Raw genomic sequence first — 21132 nt, forward strand, 5'->3', positions numbered from 1 at the left:
AATGAAGGGCCATATAACATCTCTATGCCCTGTGAAACTGTGTTCTTGGCTTTATGTGAAAACAAATTACTACCCAATACTGGAAAGACATGCTAAAAACAATCTAGATAGCAGTCACAGAAAACAAATGCATTCAGGAAATTTTAAAGGCTGCATCTTAGAATTGCTGGTTGCTTTAGGCTGTATCTTTAAAAACTCTGAAAAGTGACTGAGTAAATTTTTCCAAATAATTCAAACAACTGAACACAAGTAAAATGTACTTCCAATATTTCACCCAAGTAATATTGATGAGTTTCAGGACAACCTTTTGAACACCAAACACCATTTTTTATTTTGTGTTGTTTGTTTTCATGACTTTTGGCAAAATGTACCCATGAGTAGGAAAGAAACAATGAAAGTTGAAGGTTTGAAAGACCTGCAGCAACAATCAAAATGAAGGTCAGGTGCTTTTTAAAGTAGTTGGGAGTTCTTCCCTCATAATTGTGGCAATCATAAAAAAAAATTTAAAATTAGAGAATGAGAAGAAATCATGCAGAAATAAGTCTTTTTTAAATTATTATTATTGCTTAGTATTCCTGGTGATATTTTGTCCAGAAGTGATTCTTTTCAATCAAAACCAAGAGTGTCTAGATAAAAAGTCCCATGAGATGTCCTGATAAAATAGTCATTAGAATTTGATATCTTATATGATTGGTAAGACATGAGAGTAGAGGATGTTCAGACTTCTCAGCAAGCTTAGCGATCATTTAGACCAAAATATAAGACAAAACGTGGTGATCAGTAATGTTGAGCATCCTGGTCATGTGGTCAAAGATTAGAAACTTTAGAGGATAAAAGCATGAGGCCTACCCTTAGAGGCAGGTAAGAGTGAAAAAAGTGCTTATTTGCAAGATGATGTAGCTTGTCCTCTGTTTTCTTTCTTGCCTTAGCAAATGACTTTAATCCAGTTCATGTATAAAAATTCTCTGACTCCTACACAGAACTCATCACTCCATCCCTTCTTATAGGACTCTTTTCTTTCCTCTCTTTCCTTATTCCTTTCTTCCTCCCTTTTCCCCTCTTTTCTACCTCCCTGTTTTGAACTTTCCTTCTCTTTCTACCTTCCTTCCACAAATATAAATATTTATCAGGAACTATAATGTGTCAGGAACTAAAGAGGTCCAGGGGATATAATAATGAATAAAATTAAAACAATCTGGCAATTGATTGAAGGCAGTATAGTAATTTAAAATGCTCACTTTGAAATTAGTCTGCCTAGACTCTACTCACTATTCCACTTATTAGGGTGACATTCAACAAGATCTAAGCCTCCCTAGGCCTTAGTTTACTTATTTCAGAATTGGAACTAAAAAATATTCCTCTCATTATTTTTATATATTATGCTAAATAGGTAAAGTAAAGTAATAGGTAAATTCATATAAGGCCTTTAGCACAGTGCCTGGCATGTAGGAAAAATGTAATAAATGTTAGTTGCTTTTTATTATTAATGGATCAGAGAGTAAAATGTGTTTCTCAAACATCTGTAACAACACTCTTTATATTATATTGTAAAAAGACATGTTCCTCCACGTCAGGGACACAAGTTGTTCATGGCTAGCTGGTTTTGGGCATAGTGACTGCTACATATTATGTGCTCTCTAAATGTTTGATGAATCAGTGTTGAATGAATGAACGAAAGGTGAGCAAGGTTTAAGTTAAGCAACCTGCCTAAAGTTACAGACCACTAAGAGCTAAGGGGATGTGAAATGGTCTGTCTGACTTCAAAGCCCATGCTTTCCTTTTATACATTATCGCTTGCCTCTCTCCATCTACTATAATTTGGTTATTACACTTATCATACCACCCAATTTGCTCTTGCCAAGGTAATCAACTACTTTCACATTGCCCAATCTAATGGTAGATATTGGCGCTTACTTAATTTGTCACTGTTGCCTACTTTGTCCTCCCTGAAAACTCTTTTCTCTTTGTCCCTTTGATTTGATTTCCTTGGTTTTCTTCCTAATAGCTTGGTGTCTTTCTAATCTCTGTAGATTCCTCTCCTCTTCAACATTAGGGGTTTTTTTTAGATTCTGTCGAGTGATTTTCTCTTCTCTTTCTGTACATGCTATTTCTGTACTTTCATTTCCATTTGATTGTACTCAAATCTACATCTCAACTTCAGGGTTTCTCTCCTAGTTCCACAGCCACAAATCTATTTGCTTACAGAGTATTTCCCTTTGGATAGCCTTTTCTTAAATGCTGTTCTTTTATTACCAATCCACTTCTCTCCTTACCTTCCAGACTACAGGAAAAGCATGATCATCCATTAAGGTGGCCACATAAGTTATCTAAACCAGGATAATTTTGAGAGTTAAGGGGTTTCATTAATAACTACTCTGCCACTCCTAGTTTAACTTGGAACTATCTTGGTCTAACCAGAATATATGGTCTCGTTGATTGACCTCTCAATGAAGCATCACAACTGGCATTCATTCTTGGCTTTTCTTTCACATTTTTCATAGACAGTGAGCTACCTCTATAGATTCTGTCTCCTTCCTATTTTTTGGATATGTACACTCTTTAAATCTCCATTGTCATTGCCTTTTTACAGACCTTTCTTATTACTTGTAAAGATTACTGCTACAGCTTCCTAGTTGGTCTATTAGCAACCATTGGTCTCATTCTCCTCTAAAATACTCTCTGCAGTTCTCAGAATGAATTTCTGCAAGTGTATATCTACTCATGGCCCCTTCCTGCTTTGGTCCTTTGATAGTTCTTCATAACTTTCAGCATAAATGTTAAGCTCTCTTCCATGGCACTAGAAGGTACTTATACCCAATCCCACGTAACCACTTATCCCTCTTACATACTAGAACTGTCCTGGCATTTAGTAGGCACTCCCTAAACAATGAATAAAATCAGCACTTAAAACATAATCCATACACCAAGAACTTATCTCGACAAGTTTATATAACTGTGAGATGATAGTAAATGTCGTTTTTATATTAAAATGGATATATAAGAAAAATAGCTTAGTCTGTGGGACAAAATACATAGTGAAATGTTATCACCTTACAGTTTGTGACTCAAAAATATGTATGATATAAAATCCAGCTGATTGAGTTTTTCTCAAACTATAAGTGAAGTCAGAGTACTTGTTTCAAAATAGCAAAATGTTCCTATCAAGAAACCTATAAAACTCTAAGTCAATTGACTGAAATTTTCAGTGCCTACAGGAAAACTTGGCTTCTAGCAGTTCTCAGTATTTGTTGAGTGAATAAAATACACAACTTAATCTTCATTCATTGGTTGTCTGTATACAATAACAAGTTATTTGTTCATTTTGTTTTAATCATTTCCATCAATCAAGTCCCTTCAATGAACCAACTAAATGTGGTGCACAGAATCCAAATACATGACTAACCAATAAAAATGTTAATGTCAAACTAGTTAATGTCTAAAAAGTCTAAGCTAGGAAAATAAGTCATTAGTATAAGTTATTTAAATAATCTTATCCAAAACTAGTGATAGCAGTGATCTAAAATTTCCAATGATGTAGGGTAGTTCAATAAGACACTGCATGAATAAGATTAGATTTTCTTCAAGAAGAAAGATATTTTATATATCTATTTTAAAGTTTTTTTAATGTTATAAAAGCAAATATATTAACTGCATAACTTCCATTCTCCTCTAAAACATTTACTGTTGCTATTACTTAAGATTTAAATTACCCTGAAAGCATTCATCATTGTCCTGTGATCCCCAAATGTTGGCAAACTCAGCTTTGCTTTTGTGATTACTGGCTCTTTTTCTTTCCACTAGAAACTCTTTTTTTATTTTTATTTTTTTAAATAGAGAATCTTTTGAGTCAAACAAATTACTCCATCGCATGAAGGGTTTTGCAATCTCCAAGTACATGGCAAACTCCATCTTCCAAAAGATACTTGTGTTAAATACTTGTACATTTTAAAGCTTGAAACTTTCAGAAGTGGCCAGTGCTAAACTTGGCCAGGCCTAAGATAAGCATTCATATTAGTTAGGAATCTACATGGTTCACAAAGGTAGTTCTATGAGAGATATAAAGATAGATCACATTAACACATTAATACTGCTTAATTCTCAAATAAGATTCTCAAAATATAAATATGTTCAAGGTTTTCACCTAGCTTGAATTTGCCTTTGTATTGGGAAAGGTATTGTACTGGCATCCTTCCAAAGGCAAAAGGCAGAGGATTCTCGAACTTTCCTCTCTTGCTTGGGAAGATCACTGAAAATTTTATGGTTTGAACAGAATTTATTCAACGGTTACAAACTGGTTTCTATCAGACAGTAATTGATACCTTTAGGTTATTTTCCACTATTTGAAAACAAAACAAAATAAAACACGCAGCACTTCACAAGTAGCTAAATTGTAAAGCCTCTGCATTTGGATTGATTTAAATCACCTAGTTTGGCTAATGTCAGCTACCACATAATGATAAGAGGTTTTGGTGGGAATTTCATAGAAATATGAATCAATGATTATTTTAATACAATAAAATATTCCCAAATGGAGTAGAATAATTAAAAGATATTTGGCATAAAAAACTGATAAAACCTCTAAAGAGGTTCTAATGTGCTAATTTTATAGACAAGAACACAGATTTAGACAACTTTGTTATAAAAGAAAAAAAAAGATATTTTAGTATCTTTGCTAAAGTCCTTGTATTCTTAGAGAATAATACATAATTTAGTAGCTACAGCAAGCTGGCTTCGTGGCTGTGCTACCTGTGCACTCAGGGTGCCTACCTTAGAAGGTCACCATACTTGGATGAATTCTCTGCTATCATTGTCTTGAAATTCTTTTGAAGTTTTGATCAAGGGTCTCTGCATTTTTAGTTTTCACTGGTTCCCACAAATTATGTCGTCCTGTAGCTATGACCATGTTGTCTCCTAGTATTTCATTATTTCCCCTAAAAGACTGAACGTTATCCAGGGAGCTTTACTTTTTTAGTGTTTCTCATGCCATTCCCAAAGATGCTTCTCATACTAGTGGACTAGTGACCATAGAGCCAAACAGAGGGCTGAGACTTTGGTGCCTTCATCTTCCTATGCATGTACCTGCTCGGCGCTTGATACAGAGCAGGTGCTGAATGAGTGGGTGAGTAAACGAATACCAAATTATCAATATATACCTGTTGACTTATTTAATTGACAAAACAGTCAAACTTTATATAGTTTTAGATTTTCAGTGAAAATTGGCTAGGTGTTTTGGGAGAGATAAAGAGAAAATACTCAAGGAAAAATATTTTCTTGAAAAGAATAGATGGAATTGAATTGATGGAAAATTAAAAGCAAATACAATTGAAAGACAGGTTGAACCCCAAATTAAATAAGAAGAGATGAGTGGTTAAAAATAGTGAGATATCTCTCAACAAGTTATATCCTAAAGTTGAGTCTTTCTTCTTTAATTCAACTTAATGCACATCAGATTCATCCTGTAAGTTGTAACCCAGGAAATGAAAATTGTTGTCTAAATTTTGAGAAAGGGACACATACATATAGGGTATGCATTCAGGAGAAGCAAAAGGATTATTAATTATTCTTTGACTATTCCAAGAGTTCTTGACCTACTGTTTTGTATTAATAAGCAGTAATGTGAATATAAAATTTGCACAAAGTGAATTTTTAAACTCTTTCTTCTGCCTCTGTGTGGAATAAACAGAACTCAATATCTGGTTCCCAGTTCCCACAGCTCAGCTAAACATATTTTTTTTATTCTTTAAACCATAACAGTTTCATACTCTTATATGGGCTTGGGGAAACATATTTTTAACACTCATCTTTGTAAAATAAAACAACAAAAAATTCACTCTCTTTTCTCTGAAGTCTTTAATATTGTGTTTGGTCATCTCTCATATTGCTTGGGAGCACCAGTTCTTTACAAATCATGTATCCTTATGTATTATCTCTTTTTTTTTCTTATGTATTATCTCTTAATGTTCAATCTCCTTTGCCCTGGATAATATAATACAGTTCTATCTTTCTGTAAAGAAGTTCTCCATAGCATTGTCTAGCTTTACTTTCTATTTTGTTGCTATATCACACCTGAATAAGTGACCTAAGTTATGCACAGATGTCCAAGGGTGGCTTTAACTTCTTTTTGTATTTAATAAAAATAATTTAACATATTCATTACTTCTATTGTGGCTCTCCAAATTATTTGTGGAGCTACAATAAGGCTAGTTCACTGAATATTAAGTATGCAAGAGCAAGTGATTTTATGCTTCAGATGATTATTTATGGGAAAATTCAATTTTTGGAGATAAAAATAGTGGAAAAGAGGTTAATTTACAAGCAAAATGAAGCAACAGTGGAAATAAGCATTTGGGGGAATATAGCTTTAAAATAGTGAATGAGAAGAGAAGCAGGAGGTATTACTAGTCAGAAACTCAGATTATAAGCAGGCAATGTCTTAGTTTTAGGGCTATACTCTGAGCTCCAATTTAATGTACTTATGAGGTCCAGAGTAGAATTTCAGGACTTGGTAAGATGAACAAAAGAATTTCATAGACTATATTTAAGGGAAAGAGATGACAAAAAAGTAGCTTCCATCAATCTTGAGGAATATAGTTTTTTAATTCCCTGGCCCCAATAAAATAGAAGTACAGGGTTATAGAAATTTATCCCTTGCCACCCAAGAATGTTCCCCATGCTCAACATTGAGTAAAATGAACAGCTGAGACAATCCAATGATGGTATTCTATAGGAAGATGTATGATGGAATTGTCTTTGCTGTGCCCATTTTTATGTGACACATACTTGAAAAAAATGCTGTTTAAGAATTCTGTTGCTGGAACTGTAGCCATCATTAGAAGAACTCCATTTAGAATGCTCAGCTTTGGTTCTGTGGCCTGTACTATTTGAATTCCCCAAATTTACGAACCAATGAATGGGAATGGGAGAAATAATGGAAAGGTATGAGTTTTATTTCACAAGCCAAAATGAAAAACAGCAATAGCCAAGCATCCAAGTTCCTTCAATTACCAGGAGCTGATAATTTAACAAAAATAATAAAAAATTTAAAAAGAAGAACCCAAACACCTAGTTAAGTTTTTAAATCTATCTAAGACCAACCAGGCAGAAGAGGCAAACTATTTTTACTAATTTTAGAAAAGTAATGCAAATATATAATAGAACATTGGTGACTTGATCAAACTCACTTTGAATGAAAGCTTGAGCTGAATGTTACATGAATATTCAGACAATAGCAACTGGTTTGAAATTTCTTTTGAGTGTAATTTCAACATTTATGCATTTTATCTTCTCCTAGGCATAAAGCCAAAGGCTAAAAGAGCAGAACATAAAAAAGCTGAACCTGAATTATGTTTTAAACCCTGTTGAGTTTAATTTTACTTACGGAGCAGACTGTTCATTTAAATTTGCCCCTCACAACCCTGTAAAAATACCTAATTTCTTGTTATCAGTCGCTAAATTGTGTTATTCATTTATAAATCTCCAATTTTAGGAGCATCATTCTAAATAACTAGGCAAGTGCTACACAATAAATACATATAATCTAAAACAGACCACAGAGAGAAGAAAGCTATTTTCCATAAATTTGACTGCAGTATAGGGCTTGTAATTCCATGAGCCTTGAACTTCAAAAGGCATAAAAGAAAAATTTTTAGCTAAATGGAATATCATGAGAGGATGAGAACTTTAATATATTGATGTTTTATAAAAAGGTAATGCAGATACACATTCTTGATATGAATTTGGAGAAAGGTTCAAATCATCTTTTGAACAGAAATGCATATGCACTCAAAAATGAAAAAATGCCACTCAGATACATATTTTTTCAAAATAATATTTTACTTCAATTAATGATGGATGCACTACCAAAAATCAACAAACTTTTGATAATACATACAACTAAAACAAAGAGATGATGAAGCTTACTATATGCCTTATGTTTCCTACTCAAGGTTTTTATATAATATCATATATGAATTCTTAAAAAAATATGATTGGAAAACACTCCAAGTAGATAAAAGACAAGTTAATTTAAAATATAACTTTTTGCTATGGATTGTGCATTTTATTTGCAGAGATCATGCAAAGGGTCTTAGCATGCAATACTCACATCACTCAAAATGTAATTGTTTAAAATAAAAAAAAGGAGAGGTACTAGGTGAGATTCTGGTAATGTTCTAGTTCTTTCTTTGAACTTAGTTTCATGGTGTACTCACATTTGGTTTTTCATTGAGTCATACACCTGTACACAATAATTTGTGGAATTTTCTGTAGGTATATTATATCTCAAGCGAAAAGAAAAGAAGGAAGAAAAAAGAGAAAGGGAGGTAGGAAGCGAGAGAGGAAGGAAGGGAGGAAGGAATGAAGGAAGGAAAAAAAAGAAAAGAGAGAGAAAATATGCATGCTAGGAGCTTCATATCCCATACTGAGGAATACTGTGCTAAAAGAAATTGGTGCTGCAGTCATTGACTTTAGATATAACTTTATAGGATTGCAGATTTTGGCAGCCTGGTTCATAGTAGAAACCACTTAACTGTCATTTCTACACAGACTGACATTTTCAGACTTAAAAAAATCCTTGTAACTGAACAATTGTAAGTGCCACCATATTAGGCATGCAGTCTTCCTATTTTGGGAAACAGAATTTAGAAGTCAGTGGAGGAAAAAAATGCCTAAGGGTTTCATTGGCTTTGTATTCAAAAACACATCTACACACAAACAAATTTTATTTCTGTAGTCCAAATATCTGTGACTCAACTGTTTACAGTTTCTGTCTGGCATCGGGTTGGTGAGACACTGAGTGACCACTTAACTGCTAAAGGTGTTTTAGATCGTGAACTTGGATCTACAGGTTTTGTCTGTTACTAAGAAGCAGTTTTCCAAGGCAAAAGGTTAAGCAAAAATGACATATATTGTAAAATTGAAAGTAAAATGCACAGCAGTAATGTGCTCAAAGTCCATGCATTTGAATTCCTGTGTATGATAATCCATGGTGATCATGTCTTGAGACTGCACTGTGAGCATACTCACCCCTAACAAGAAGCTCTGCCTCATCTGACACACTGTCTGCTGTGGTCTGTACCCTGCAGCCATATCTCCCAGCATGCATCAGAAGGATGTTCCTGATCATTAAATCTGCAGAGGATGCTTGCTGAAAGAGGGATGAAGTGCCAGTTTAAAATGTTGCAAATCTGCCTAGTTCAAGGTGCTCTAAGGGGAATTTAGCACGTTAGGTCAAAGGGCCCATTTTTTCCCTTACAATTATATGACAACAATACAGAAATTAAACATGCCCTATTTTAAGGAACACATAGAAATTATGGAATAAAGAGTTTGAACATTTAATATTTCATTTAATGATTTAGCAGCTACAATATTTAAGAAATATTTAAATGTGCACAAACTTTCATATATTTAAAAGTATAGGACAAATAATCAGTGAGGCAAAATTATTGCTTTGACATTCAAAGACAGGCCTGTTTTGTGGCAAGACGATAGTGTTGAAAGGTTTAGCAACTTGTGGAAACTATGAGAAGATAGCAGTCAAAAGATGATCTTGTGCAATTTCATTGAATGATTGCAACAGAACGAGAGTCCTTAGGTAAAAGATTGCTGGTCCCAAAGCCATGTGTCTTTACTTAACAAGGATATATTCTTCCTGTAACCACCACCATCAGAGAATAGGGTCAGCCTGAATTTCTGTTAATCACTGTAGTCATGAAACACAAAGGAGGTCCCAAACACTTGGTTCTTGGTGGGAGCGAGATGATTAGAACACATTCAAAGAACTGCAGTTAAGGAGTATGAGGGGGAATATCTTGTAGACATGCCAGTTCATGGGATTAGTGATGAGCCTACACGTTAGAGTGACAGGTACAGACTTTTTTCATCACTTAATTCTGGCTTTCATTTACTCTAGCAGGAAAGACAGATTTCTTTTTTTGCAAACTTCAAAAGATCTGGAATTCACAACTCATAAGGTATTTTTCTTATAACAGCATGGCAAAACTCCAATACTTGCTTCAATTTTCATGTTGCAATAAAAAACACTTGGTTAGAATGAGCGTAGATGCACATAGCTTGAAATGACATTTTCAAAGCACTCAACATTCTCTTTAACAGTAGTTGAGCATATGAAAGAATGTCTAAGGCAAGCCAAAGAGGAGCACTTCAGATTATTTTTTGATGGACTAGGTAAGTCACCTTAACAAAGTGATGTATTTGTCCTTAGAGGGCAGTTTCCCAATAATTATTTGAGTTTAGCTGCTTGCCTTTATTTTGATACAGACCAATGGGCTACATAAAAACCATAAAAGTGGGAAGAATTTCTAGAAATTCCTTTGATTTTTTTTTCTCTTTCCTTAGCATTCATTGAAAGTGTGTGAAGTTATTGGAAGTTTTTACCTCTCATATTATACTTTAAATTAAATGCTTAACTGTACACTATGTTTTAAACAATTTCTTTCTGGTATTTCATTTCTGGTTTTTTTTCCCTTTCTATTAGTCTTATGATAGGAACTTCTAAGAGTACTGAAGTACTCTCTCAAAATAATTGTTAAGACATAGTCTGGTTTAGTGATTTACAAGGAAATGCTTCTTGGTGAGAATGCATTAAGGGTCATAACAATTATTCCAAAGAGTGTGATATTTGTCCAGAGAATGGCTTATGCTGCTAATTTTCTTAGGATAAATTGGTTCTCTTAAATTTCGTTTTCTCTTCTATACTGGACTTTTTACTTTTGTCAAATCTGAAAAGGAACTTTGTATTTTAAAACTCTTTGATTTAATATGGGTAAACAAAAGCAAATTGTAAACATTATAAGGCATAATTCATTCTCAAATCAATGTAATTTAATACATATAAATAATATGATATTTGTATCACTTTAAATAGAGTGATATTTTTATCACTTTATGTAGTATGGGTCCATCTTAGGTGTGAAAATTTCTTTTCCCCCTTGGATTTCAAAGAAGCTCTCTGAATAGGGTACTTAAATTAATCAGGAATCAACATGCACACCATGAACCTGGAATGAGACCTATGTCTAATGGAAAAGCTAAGGAAAAGTCCAGAAAATCAAGAATAAATATTTATTATTTCCAGCAATAATGCTTCTGAAAGACCGTGCTTGGTATTTTCTGTTTTGTTTTTTTTTATTTGCTTATTTTTTAATATCACAGACTTGTGGTAGCTTAATAGCAGAAAAAGTAATAAGAAGTCTTTTTTAGGCTCATATTTTTGAAAAATTATTTTATAAAATCACATCTTGTGGTTAAATAATTGATTGTCTAATCTTCCAGAACTTTTTCTTCCCAAATTATTGATTTCTTTTTGTCCCGGATAAAAGTCCTCAAACCTTTGTCTTTTCTGTTGAATTATAGTAAAAGAAAAGCTTAATGGGATCATGATGAGGCTTCACTGAAAATCACATAAAGGTTCAAAGGATTCGGGGCGGGGGAGGTATAGATTATCTTTCCTATGCTGTCCTTTACTCGGTGCCTGCAATTAATAATGTGCAATGCTTTATTAACTGGCTGAAGCTCCATCACCAACTATCAGGAATCAAAAGTCTATAGCCTATTGTATTTCTGTCAATGTCAAGACTATCTGAGGAGTTAAAATAGTCTCGTTTTGGGCTCATCCCTTCTTTTTTGGATTATACCTGTGTTATATTTTTACAATTCTAAACTGGAGAGATTAAAGTAAAATGAACGGATTATGAACACTAAACCTAAATTACCCTTTCTTAGATATACTGATCTTTTAAGAGAAGTAATGAGAAGAATTCATGTGAGAACCCATTATACTTAATCTCACTCAGTCCACACTATGCAGTTCCTGAGAGAGAACGAGAACGTCCACAATTTAGTACACTTTTAATGAAATGATTACTTACGGCAGATGCTTGCTTTCTTAAGCTTAAACCTCATATTCACATTTTCTCTCTTAGGAGTTACTCTTTCTTTTCTTGTTTTGTTTGACACTTGCTTTATATCCTGTCTTTATGAATAAATTTTGCTATATTTTATTTCACATGAACTTCCCCACAACCAGTATTTAACATAATGCTCCCAGCATTGTGCACCTAGCATTGCACATGCCACATGGTAGGAGCTCAATAAATATTTGTTGAGAGGTTGAATATATGAAGGCTCTCTAAGAAAGGCTGTTATGCTTGTGGTGAGCATAGCATAAAGCATAGACTGGCAGAATGACTATATGGTATACCTAAATCTAATGTAATATTGTTTGTCAGCTACACTTCAATTAAAAAAAGGATCAAGAAAGGTACTGTATGTTTACTCTCTGTGAGAGCAGCAACATGACTAAATCACTTACATTTCTGGATCACATAGTCTTACTAGAGCAGTTGCCAGATTATCACTATTTTTATTTATGGCTTTGAAATAATACAGGAACCATCATCCTTCCACTCAAGTCCAAGTCTTTATTTGCTTTCACTTTGACTAAATATCCTGCTGATCCAACATAGGACTTCTAGTTAAGACTTCCTAAAAATGGAAACACATATAATTTTGCTCTTCAAAGTGTCTGCTGGCTCCTATTACCTTGAGGTTAGAGTCCAATCTCCTCACTTCCGCACAAAAGGCTCTTTACTTAGAACATGATGCTACCTCCTACGACAGAATCCTGTGCTAGTACAGTCTTATCTCACATTTCCCATCCAAGGGAAAACTTCTCCTAATTCTGCCTATTGTTCTGTTGCAAATACTCTTTCTCCTTTCTTTTAGACAGCTCAAATGCCTTCTCCTTGGTAAAGTCTGTTTGGAACTTTTGGGTGAGGTTTCATTACTTCTGCCACTGTTTAGTTATGCTTCAATAGTGTTTTACTCATGTCTCTCAAGTAGCACCCGATATTCTTGGGAGTCACTGCAAGGCCTACTATGGGGTAGTCCCAGAGCTGAGCTAGGTGCTAATTTAGCCAATGATCATTGGATGAGCTGATGAATGCATGAATGACTTCTTCCGTCTTCTCTGTGCATGCATACCTCCCCCTCCCCACCACCTTTTTTTTTTTTTTTTCTTTCAAAGAAGTTAGGATGGGAAATAAGAAAAGACCATAGAAAAGACAGTGGAAAAAAGGTACTTAGAGTATATACAGGTTTTAGAAAGACAGAATTGTATGAATACCAGCTCTACCACTTACTAAATTTTTAACTTGGGAAAATTACTCTATCATGCAGAACTCTCTCACAGTTGTAATGCGATAGTACAAGTAAATCCCATAGCAATGTCTGGCTATAGTAAGTGTTTGATAAATGTTATCTGTTAAAGCACACTATAATTGCACTCTTAGCCAAGACAAATCTTTCTTCAATTGGTATGCACCCCTTCAACAAATATCTATCAGTGTTTTCCATAGATATAGTAAGTTTTCTGATAAATTCTTAACTATATTAAGTATTCCTCTCTTAGAGGGAAACTTCTGGACTCAGAATAAGAAGACCTGAATTCTAGCCTTAGTTTTTAGCATATTCCTAGCTCTGAAACTCTGGGAAGTTCACTTTATTGGGATAATGACAACTGCATTGTCTCTTTCATGAGGGAAATCAAGTGAAACAAAGTACATACACGAACTATTTGGGAAATACTACAAAATCTAAAAAATTCTTTAAGCAATTTTTTCATCAGGTTTTAGCAGAGTGTTGTGCACATACTAAGCACTCTGAGAATGTTTGGAGAATGAATTATCTAAATAATAAGATAAATTAAATTGAGTATTTTTGTAAATAAGACTCATGCTGAATGTCTCAGTCAGAGCCTGCAGGGGATGGCAGTTTCTGTGCCCTCATTTAGGTTTTATTCAGCTTTCTCAAGAGGCTCATATAAGGCATTTCCAGTGTCCCTGGGTCCTGACACACATACAAACCATTCTTCTATACAAAGCAAAAGTAACATAGCATATAAATTCTGTGAGATGTGATTTTAAAAATATTTTTAACATAAAAACCCTGGGTATCAGCTATGAGACATGGATTATTAGATATGATTAATGTTATTGACATAAACTCTTGAATACTTAAAAGATTTCCCTGGTACAGTATTTATTTTTCCCATAGGATGATTTGTTTAAAGTATCCTACCATAATAAGGAAATTGTATACATAACATTATTTTTCTTTTTATAACTATTTGTTCCCTTAAACCTTTATATAATACAATTTGCATTCATGATGACATGGGTTTTAAAATATTTTAATTTTTTAAGTTTTTAATTTTTTATTGATGTTCGGTTTGCCAACATATAGTGTAACACCCAGCGATCATCCCATCAAGTTTAAAATATTTTTAAAGAAAGATGATATTGGGATCCCTGGGTGGCGCAGCGGTTTGGCGCCTGCCTTTGGCCCAGGGCGCGATCCTGGAGACCTGGGATCGAATCCCACATCAGGCTCCTGGTGCATGGAGCCTGCTTCTCCCTCTGCCTGTGTCTCTGCCTCTTTCTCTCTCTCTGTGACTATCACAAATAAATAAAAAATTAAAAAAAAGAAAGATATTAACTTGCATGTCTAAGTAATTGGAAATATTCTCTGAAACAGAAACATTAATTGCTGCTACTGTAAAAATACTAGACAAAGTACTATTTGACAAAAACATTTATGTCTATAATGATGAAATAGTAAGTGCATCCAACTGAAGACTAAAAATATGCAAAAATGTCTCTCACATACCATTACCAAGACCTTGGTATTTCAGTTCCAACACATATTCTAATAATATACTTTTAAATACTAAGGAAAATGCAGAAGCAGCTTTTCTTGGTGACATAGATTAAAGAGGAACGAGTTGATAACTATTTGATGAACTCAAAATAACCAGCTATCCAAGCTGGATCACTTAGTACTATAAGTACAAAGTCATGAATTCATGGGACCAGTCCACTATCTTGGTTAAAATGAAGATTAGATGTTAGGAAGCAGCTCTTAGCAAGAATATACAGGACAAGTTACAATTAAATTTTAGTATAACAATTTAAAAATAAAAATGTTAAATCATATTTATTTCCTCAATGGCAAAATTGGATATACAAAGAATAGTGAATGAATGAGAAAATGCCTTGTGTATCACATTAGTGTTCCTCCTTTCCCAAGTAGACATGTAGGACTAGAGAATGTGACATTTAACATGTTAGTGGATGTCAGACTTTGGTGGTATGCATGTTCCCAGATTCTTAAAAAAAAAAGTCTTTTATCTGAACATATGTGCATTGACTTTCTTTTCCCTAGTGGTGACGTAAATGGGCATTCCTTTATTTAAGATTGACATAAATGACCAAGGAAAAAGGGCTCTGCTATAGACTGTATGTGTACCCCACCCCCCACACACCCAATTCACATATTGAAATCTAATCCCCAATGTGATGGCATTTGGAAGTGAGGTGTTTGTGAAGTATTGTATGAATAGGAGTAGTGCCTTTATAAAAGAAACTCCAGAGAGTTCTATTACTTCTTCTATCATGTGAAGACACAGTGAGAAGATGGTCATCTGTCACCAGACACTGAATCCCCTAGTGCCTTGATTTTGGACTTCCTAGCCTCCAGAGCTGTGAGAAATACATTTCTGCTGTGTATAAGCCACCCGCTCTATGGTATTGTGTTATCACAGTCTTGATGGACTAAGACAAGCTCTAAATGCCTTTACTGTCATTTCTATACTAATCTAATGCCTTTGAGTTAAGAGAGGGATGAAACAGACAAGGTCACACAGTTTATCAGTCTATACTTTCTTCCACTTACTCTTAACTACTTCCTAACTGTTGCTAAAGTTTATCTTACACACCTGCTAAGAATATCAGATGTATTCTTTTCTTGTTTATGCAATTATCACTCATTCAAAAGATATTTATTTCTATGGGCTATGCTAAACTTTGGGTCTCTCTCTCTCTCTCTCTCATATATATATATCTTTATGGAAAAAACATAAGAGAGTATGGAGTAGCTTTCCTCATATCTGCAATTAGGCTTGGAATAAACAGAATTAGAGAAATGGGTGTGTCATCTGATAAACACAATACTCAGGACCCAAAGAAAGATATTTTCTCTTTCTGTGTGCTTCATATAGTTGTAACAATCATTATATGAACATTGGCTTCTAAATTTCAATTTCTAATAGTAATTTTCAAATCAGCTTCTTATATCCTCTATGTCTCTCACCCTTTTCCATCTGACATGCCATTGCTAGATTTGTCCTTCTTTAAAACTGATTTTTATTTACAAATGCAAAATCTTCACTGGCTGTCTTTACTTAACTGTCTACAAGTTGGCCCAACTTCTTAATGAGTACTTAAGGCTGGACTCAACCTACCTTGTCTCCCACTATAATGGAAAATGTACTCTTTACACATTTCCTCAAGTAGTCCCTCAGTCTCCAAATTCTGCTTCATATGTTAAGGACTTGTTTAAGTCATCTTTTTTTAGAAAAAGTTAATTGACCACTGGGATTGATTACATAATTTGTGGGTCCCATTCTAAAATAAAAATACAGATCCCCTTGTCCAAAAATTATTCAGAATTTCAAAATGGTACAGTGAAGCAGTACACCAAGCCAGGACAGTTCTCAGTGTGGGGCCCCGTGTGATGAACCCTCCAAGCCACTTTGATATTATCTGTGATCTCCTGGGACATGTGTGTATTCTAGGAAATGGTGCTCTTTGGAATAAATACCAAGGAATTGACATTCATCTCTTTGTAAATTGTAAAATATCTATTTTTGTCTACCTTAATGTCTGTATATTTCTTTTTTAAGTAAACTCTAGGGTACCAGGGTGTCTCACCTGGTTGAGTGTCCAACTGTTGGCTTGGCTTGAGTCATGATCTCAAAGTCGAGAGACTGAGCTCTGCATAATGAGTGTGGAGTCTGCTTGGGATTCTCTCTCTCCTTCTCCCTCCCCACTAATCCTTCCCTCACTCATGCACACTTTCACTTTTAAATAAATAAATAAATAAATAAATAAATAATAAAGGGATGGGTGACTCAGCGGTTGAGCATCTGCCTTCAGCTCAGGGCGTGATCCTGGAGTTCTGGGATCGAGTCCCACATCGGGCTCCCTTCATAGAGCCTGCTTCTCCCTCTGCCATGTCTCTGCCTCTCTCTTTCTGTGTCTGCCATGAATAAATAAGTAAAATCTTTAAAAAAATAGAAATATAAGAGATTACATCTTCTAAATTCTTGTGTTAAAAATACAATTATGTAAAATGATGTTAATAGTCAAGATAGAGAATAAATATTTTTTTGGAGTAGATTACATCATTGTTTAATAATGGAATAATATTAACTATCTTTCACTAAGCATACGCTTCTGGAATTCCCTCTCATTTATGTTACATACAGATGGTCAGGAAAATTTTTGTTCACTTACACATTAGTATGTGTTTTGTAAACAGCTATTAATGGCATGACAACTAGGAAAGCTCCAGAATAATAAAACTTTATAATAGCTACATATTTTATTTCATGAGAGTCATGGCACAAGTGCCATTATAAAATTATTCATTCATTCACTCGTCATTTGTTAGAGTATCTATTTAGTCTAAACAAGAAATTGTAAATACTTGGCATCTTTAAAGTCATGCCTTCTCCTTTTTACTCATAGTAAATATGCCTGAACTTTGACCCAACCTGTGCGTTTTGCTCAACACAGAGCTTCAGTTGACTCGAAGTCGGTACAAGAGATTAAAGTTGGTACAAGAGATAAAATCTGTCATATCCGAGCTGCACAGGCTACAAGATAAGAGAGAAATTATACCTTTAGTAAAGTCACAATGCAATGTGAGAAGTATACAACTAGCTATAATACAATGTGATATGTTAAAGTAGTAAATAGTATAAAAAATCATTGCAGGGCGTTTGGCATTTGGGTGGTCAGTTGGATGAGTGTCTGACTCTTGATTTTGGCTCAGGTCATGAACTTGGGGTCATGGGATTTAACCCTGCGTCAGGCTAGACATTCAGCATGGAGTCTGCTTCTCCCCCTGCTCTCTCTCTTTCTCTCTCAAGTAAATAAATAAAATCTTTTAAAAAATCATTGCATAAAATATCAATTTTAGCATGGAAAGACAATTAACAAATCATCAGTTAACCAATTCCTACAGCAGTTGAGAAAACAGGGCTAAAAGGTATAGGTGACTTGTTCAAGGGCAAGTTAAATACAGAGATAGAAGAATTGTAGGCATCTGACTCTTATCAAGAGTTCTTTCTATTCTACTATTATGTCTGTAAAACTAATCTTTATTCTGCTTAGATTTGTAGATAGTTTGATTCACCAGTATTAAAGCAAAATTTGGCAAGTGTGTCAAAATAAAATGGTTTCATTGTGTAGTAATAACCATGAAATTATTAGAAATTAGTTTTCTAAGTAAACGACAGAATTATTCTGAGAGCTCATGCTTTTTTTTTTAATTTTTTTATTTATTTATGATAGGCACACAGTGAGAGAGACAGGCAGAGACACAGGCAGAGGAAGAAGCAGGCTCCATGCACCGGGAGCCTGACGTGGGATTCGATCCCGGGTCTCCAGGATCGCGCCCTGGGCCAAAGGCAGGCGCTAAACCGCTGCGCCACCCAGGGATCCCAGAGCTCATGCTTTTATGAATGCTTTTCATCTGCCATATCTAGACATGAAATACTACATCTCCTTTTGAAATATCAGAAAGGTGATTCTCAAAATATCATAACCTATTAACCTCATTTGTTCATGGCATTATTCACCTTTTCTGTGACTGTTAATCCAGCATCAAGAGAATCTTCTATATGTGACCCACAAATATCTTTTTTTTAAAAAGCCATTGGCAGTTTATAGTGACACATCTTTAGTTGACACATCTTTAGTTGAAGGAGAATTGACTTCCTAACCTAAGTGCATAATTTAGATGGACCAATACCGTACTGATATATCAATGTTTCTATTATCCTTTTTTTTTCTAGTCTTACAATATTTTCAATTTATCTTTTAAGGTCAACCTTATCTCATTACACCATGATCAGGTTTCCAGAATAAACTGAATTTTATTCCGCTACTGATATCACATTAAGCATAGTCAGTATCTGCATGAAAGTCTAGTCCCATTATGGCTATGGGAAGAGTGATCAAACAGCTGTCTGTGGGATTTCTATGTCTTCCCTAAAATCAGCAAAGCCCAGGCATACAGAATATAGTAGCTCTCATCTCACTCATCCGTTAGTACTAGTATTGATCTGGTATTGCTATAAAGTCCTAATGTGTTGGGAATATGGTAGACCACTATGTGTTTCATTGATTTTCACACACAATTTTAGGAATGAGTCTAGAATGAAGCCACTTTGTTTGTATACCTTTGTTTTAATTGGGTCAGTTATACAATTTATCATCCTGGGTCTCTGAAATGATGGGGGAGGCGAGGGAGTCTAGAAGACTGCTCTCTAGAAGACTAAACCAGAGGGATCTATCTGCTCTAATCTACGGCTTCTGCTTCTCTCTTTTCCCTACCATTGGTTAGTCACCCTTTTGTTTATGATCTTAACTCTTGCTCCTTCTGGGGCATGGATTCTACCCCTGCCTTTTGATCCTCAACCTCTCTCTACAGTAGACTATCTGTCAATAATTAGAATGAAGTTTAATGTTCCATATATGAATTAAACTTAGTAACTTGAGATTCTCTGCACTTCTACACTGCTAGTGTTTATTCTTTCTTATTTTTCGCTTTCAGCAAGACATTGTACTAAGAGGTATTTAAAATTTGCCCTGAGTCAATGGTGAGACCTAGTCAATTTTATTATGGCTAATCGTAATACCACTGTGCCAAATCTTCCACAATCTATTTTATACTACATTGGTTTCTATGCTTTATCGTGACACTGCTTGTACATAATGTTGCTCAAAGAGCTTATTAGGCTTAGGACTTAGCCTCTTGTTTGCTGTGATATATTAAAGATGTTCACATAGATTTTTCTACTTGTTCTTTATTTTTTAACAATAAATTTATTTTTTATTCGTGTTCTGTTGAGAGGTAAAGTCGAATTTCCAAGTCTCTGAATCCAGACTGGTCTCAGTGACTTTTTGATTAATAGAATATGACAGAATTGGTGTCTTAGAAATTCTGTGCCTACATCATAAGAAGACTCAATACTTCTTCCTAGGCCCCCTGAAACATTTTTTTCTGGTGGAAGCCAATTGTCATTTAGAAAGTCAAACTCTCCTAAAGCTGTCATTCTATAAAATAAGGCTAAGCTATTTATGTGGAGATACTTCATGAGAAAGAGAGAAGTCCAGAAATTCTAAGTTTTAACATTTCTAGTCCAGCCACCAGACTTGTGAGAAAAAAAAAAAAATCATCTTGGGCATTCTAGCCCTGGCAGAAGTATGACAAAGAACTGGAAATCCATCCAACAGCCAGAATGGAGGCTTAAAGCACATAGTACTTACTGACCCATGCAGGCCATCTCCAGTCATTTGGCTACCCTAGCTGACGGTTCAGCCATTGTGAGACAGATTCAAGTCATCCCTGGGTTTCAGGACATCCTTGAGGTTATTTGCCTGATATCCTGACCCACAAAATTGTGAGCAATGTAAAATAATTGTTGTTTTATAAAACTAAGTTTTGGCATGCCTTATTGTACAGCAATAAATAACCATAAAATAATTTGGTGCCTAGAAGTGGGTGCTGCTATAACTCAAGCCTTAACATATGGTATTGGGTTTGGGGTTGTTTTCAGAGGCTGAAAAGGCCAGGAGGACTGCATTAATAATAGCTAGAGGGATCTTGAAGACTAGTTTTAAAGATTTGGAAAACAGTGAGGAAACTTAATGGATAACTGAAGAAAAGATGGCCCTTCATGCAATATTGGAAAAGTCTGGCAACATTGTTACCTGAGATAATGTGAACAACACATTATTCACAGTGAACAAGCTGAATTTGCTTAAGGAGATATTTTTAGGAAGGAAATTAAAAGTACCAACAGGTTTCTTTTAGCTATATAAGATAAGGTGTGAATACAGGAAAAATGACCTCAAAGAGAGAATCACTCATTTTTGAAGCAGAATATTGAGGGAATCTGAAAGAGCCATGACTCTAGATTCAAAAACAAAACTACTTCTTATCTCCAGTCTCATCAAATGGTAAGGGACTTGCAAAGCAAGA

The 21132-nt window shown here is 34.7% G+C and overlaps 1 protein-coding gene across 2 annotated transcripts in view; it reads right to left on the reverse strand.

Annotated features, from left to right (window-relative positions):
• The window catches only part of CNTN5 (contactin 5), a 1277333-nt gene that overhangs the window by 104567 nt on the left and 1151634 nt on the right, over positions 1–21132 (reverse strand). For both annotated transcript variants that reach the window (XM_038568215.1, XM_038568216.1), the window contains one exon: positions 9025–9145. In XM_038568215.1, the coding sequence (XP_038424143.1) occupies positions 9025–9145 (121 nt within the window). The remainder of the gene's footprint in view (positions 1–9024; positions 9146–21132) is intronic.

The sequence above is a fragment of the Canis lupus genome, chromosome 21, assembly GCF_011100685.1.
Source record: "Canis lupus familiaris isolate Mischka breed German Shepherd chromosome 21, alternate assembly UU_Cfam_GSD_1.0, whole genome shotgun sequence".
NCBI lineage: Eukaryota > Metazoa > Chordata > Mammalia > Carnivora > Canidae > Canis > Canis lupus.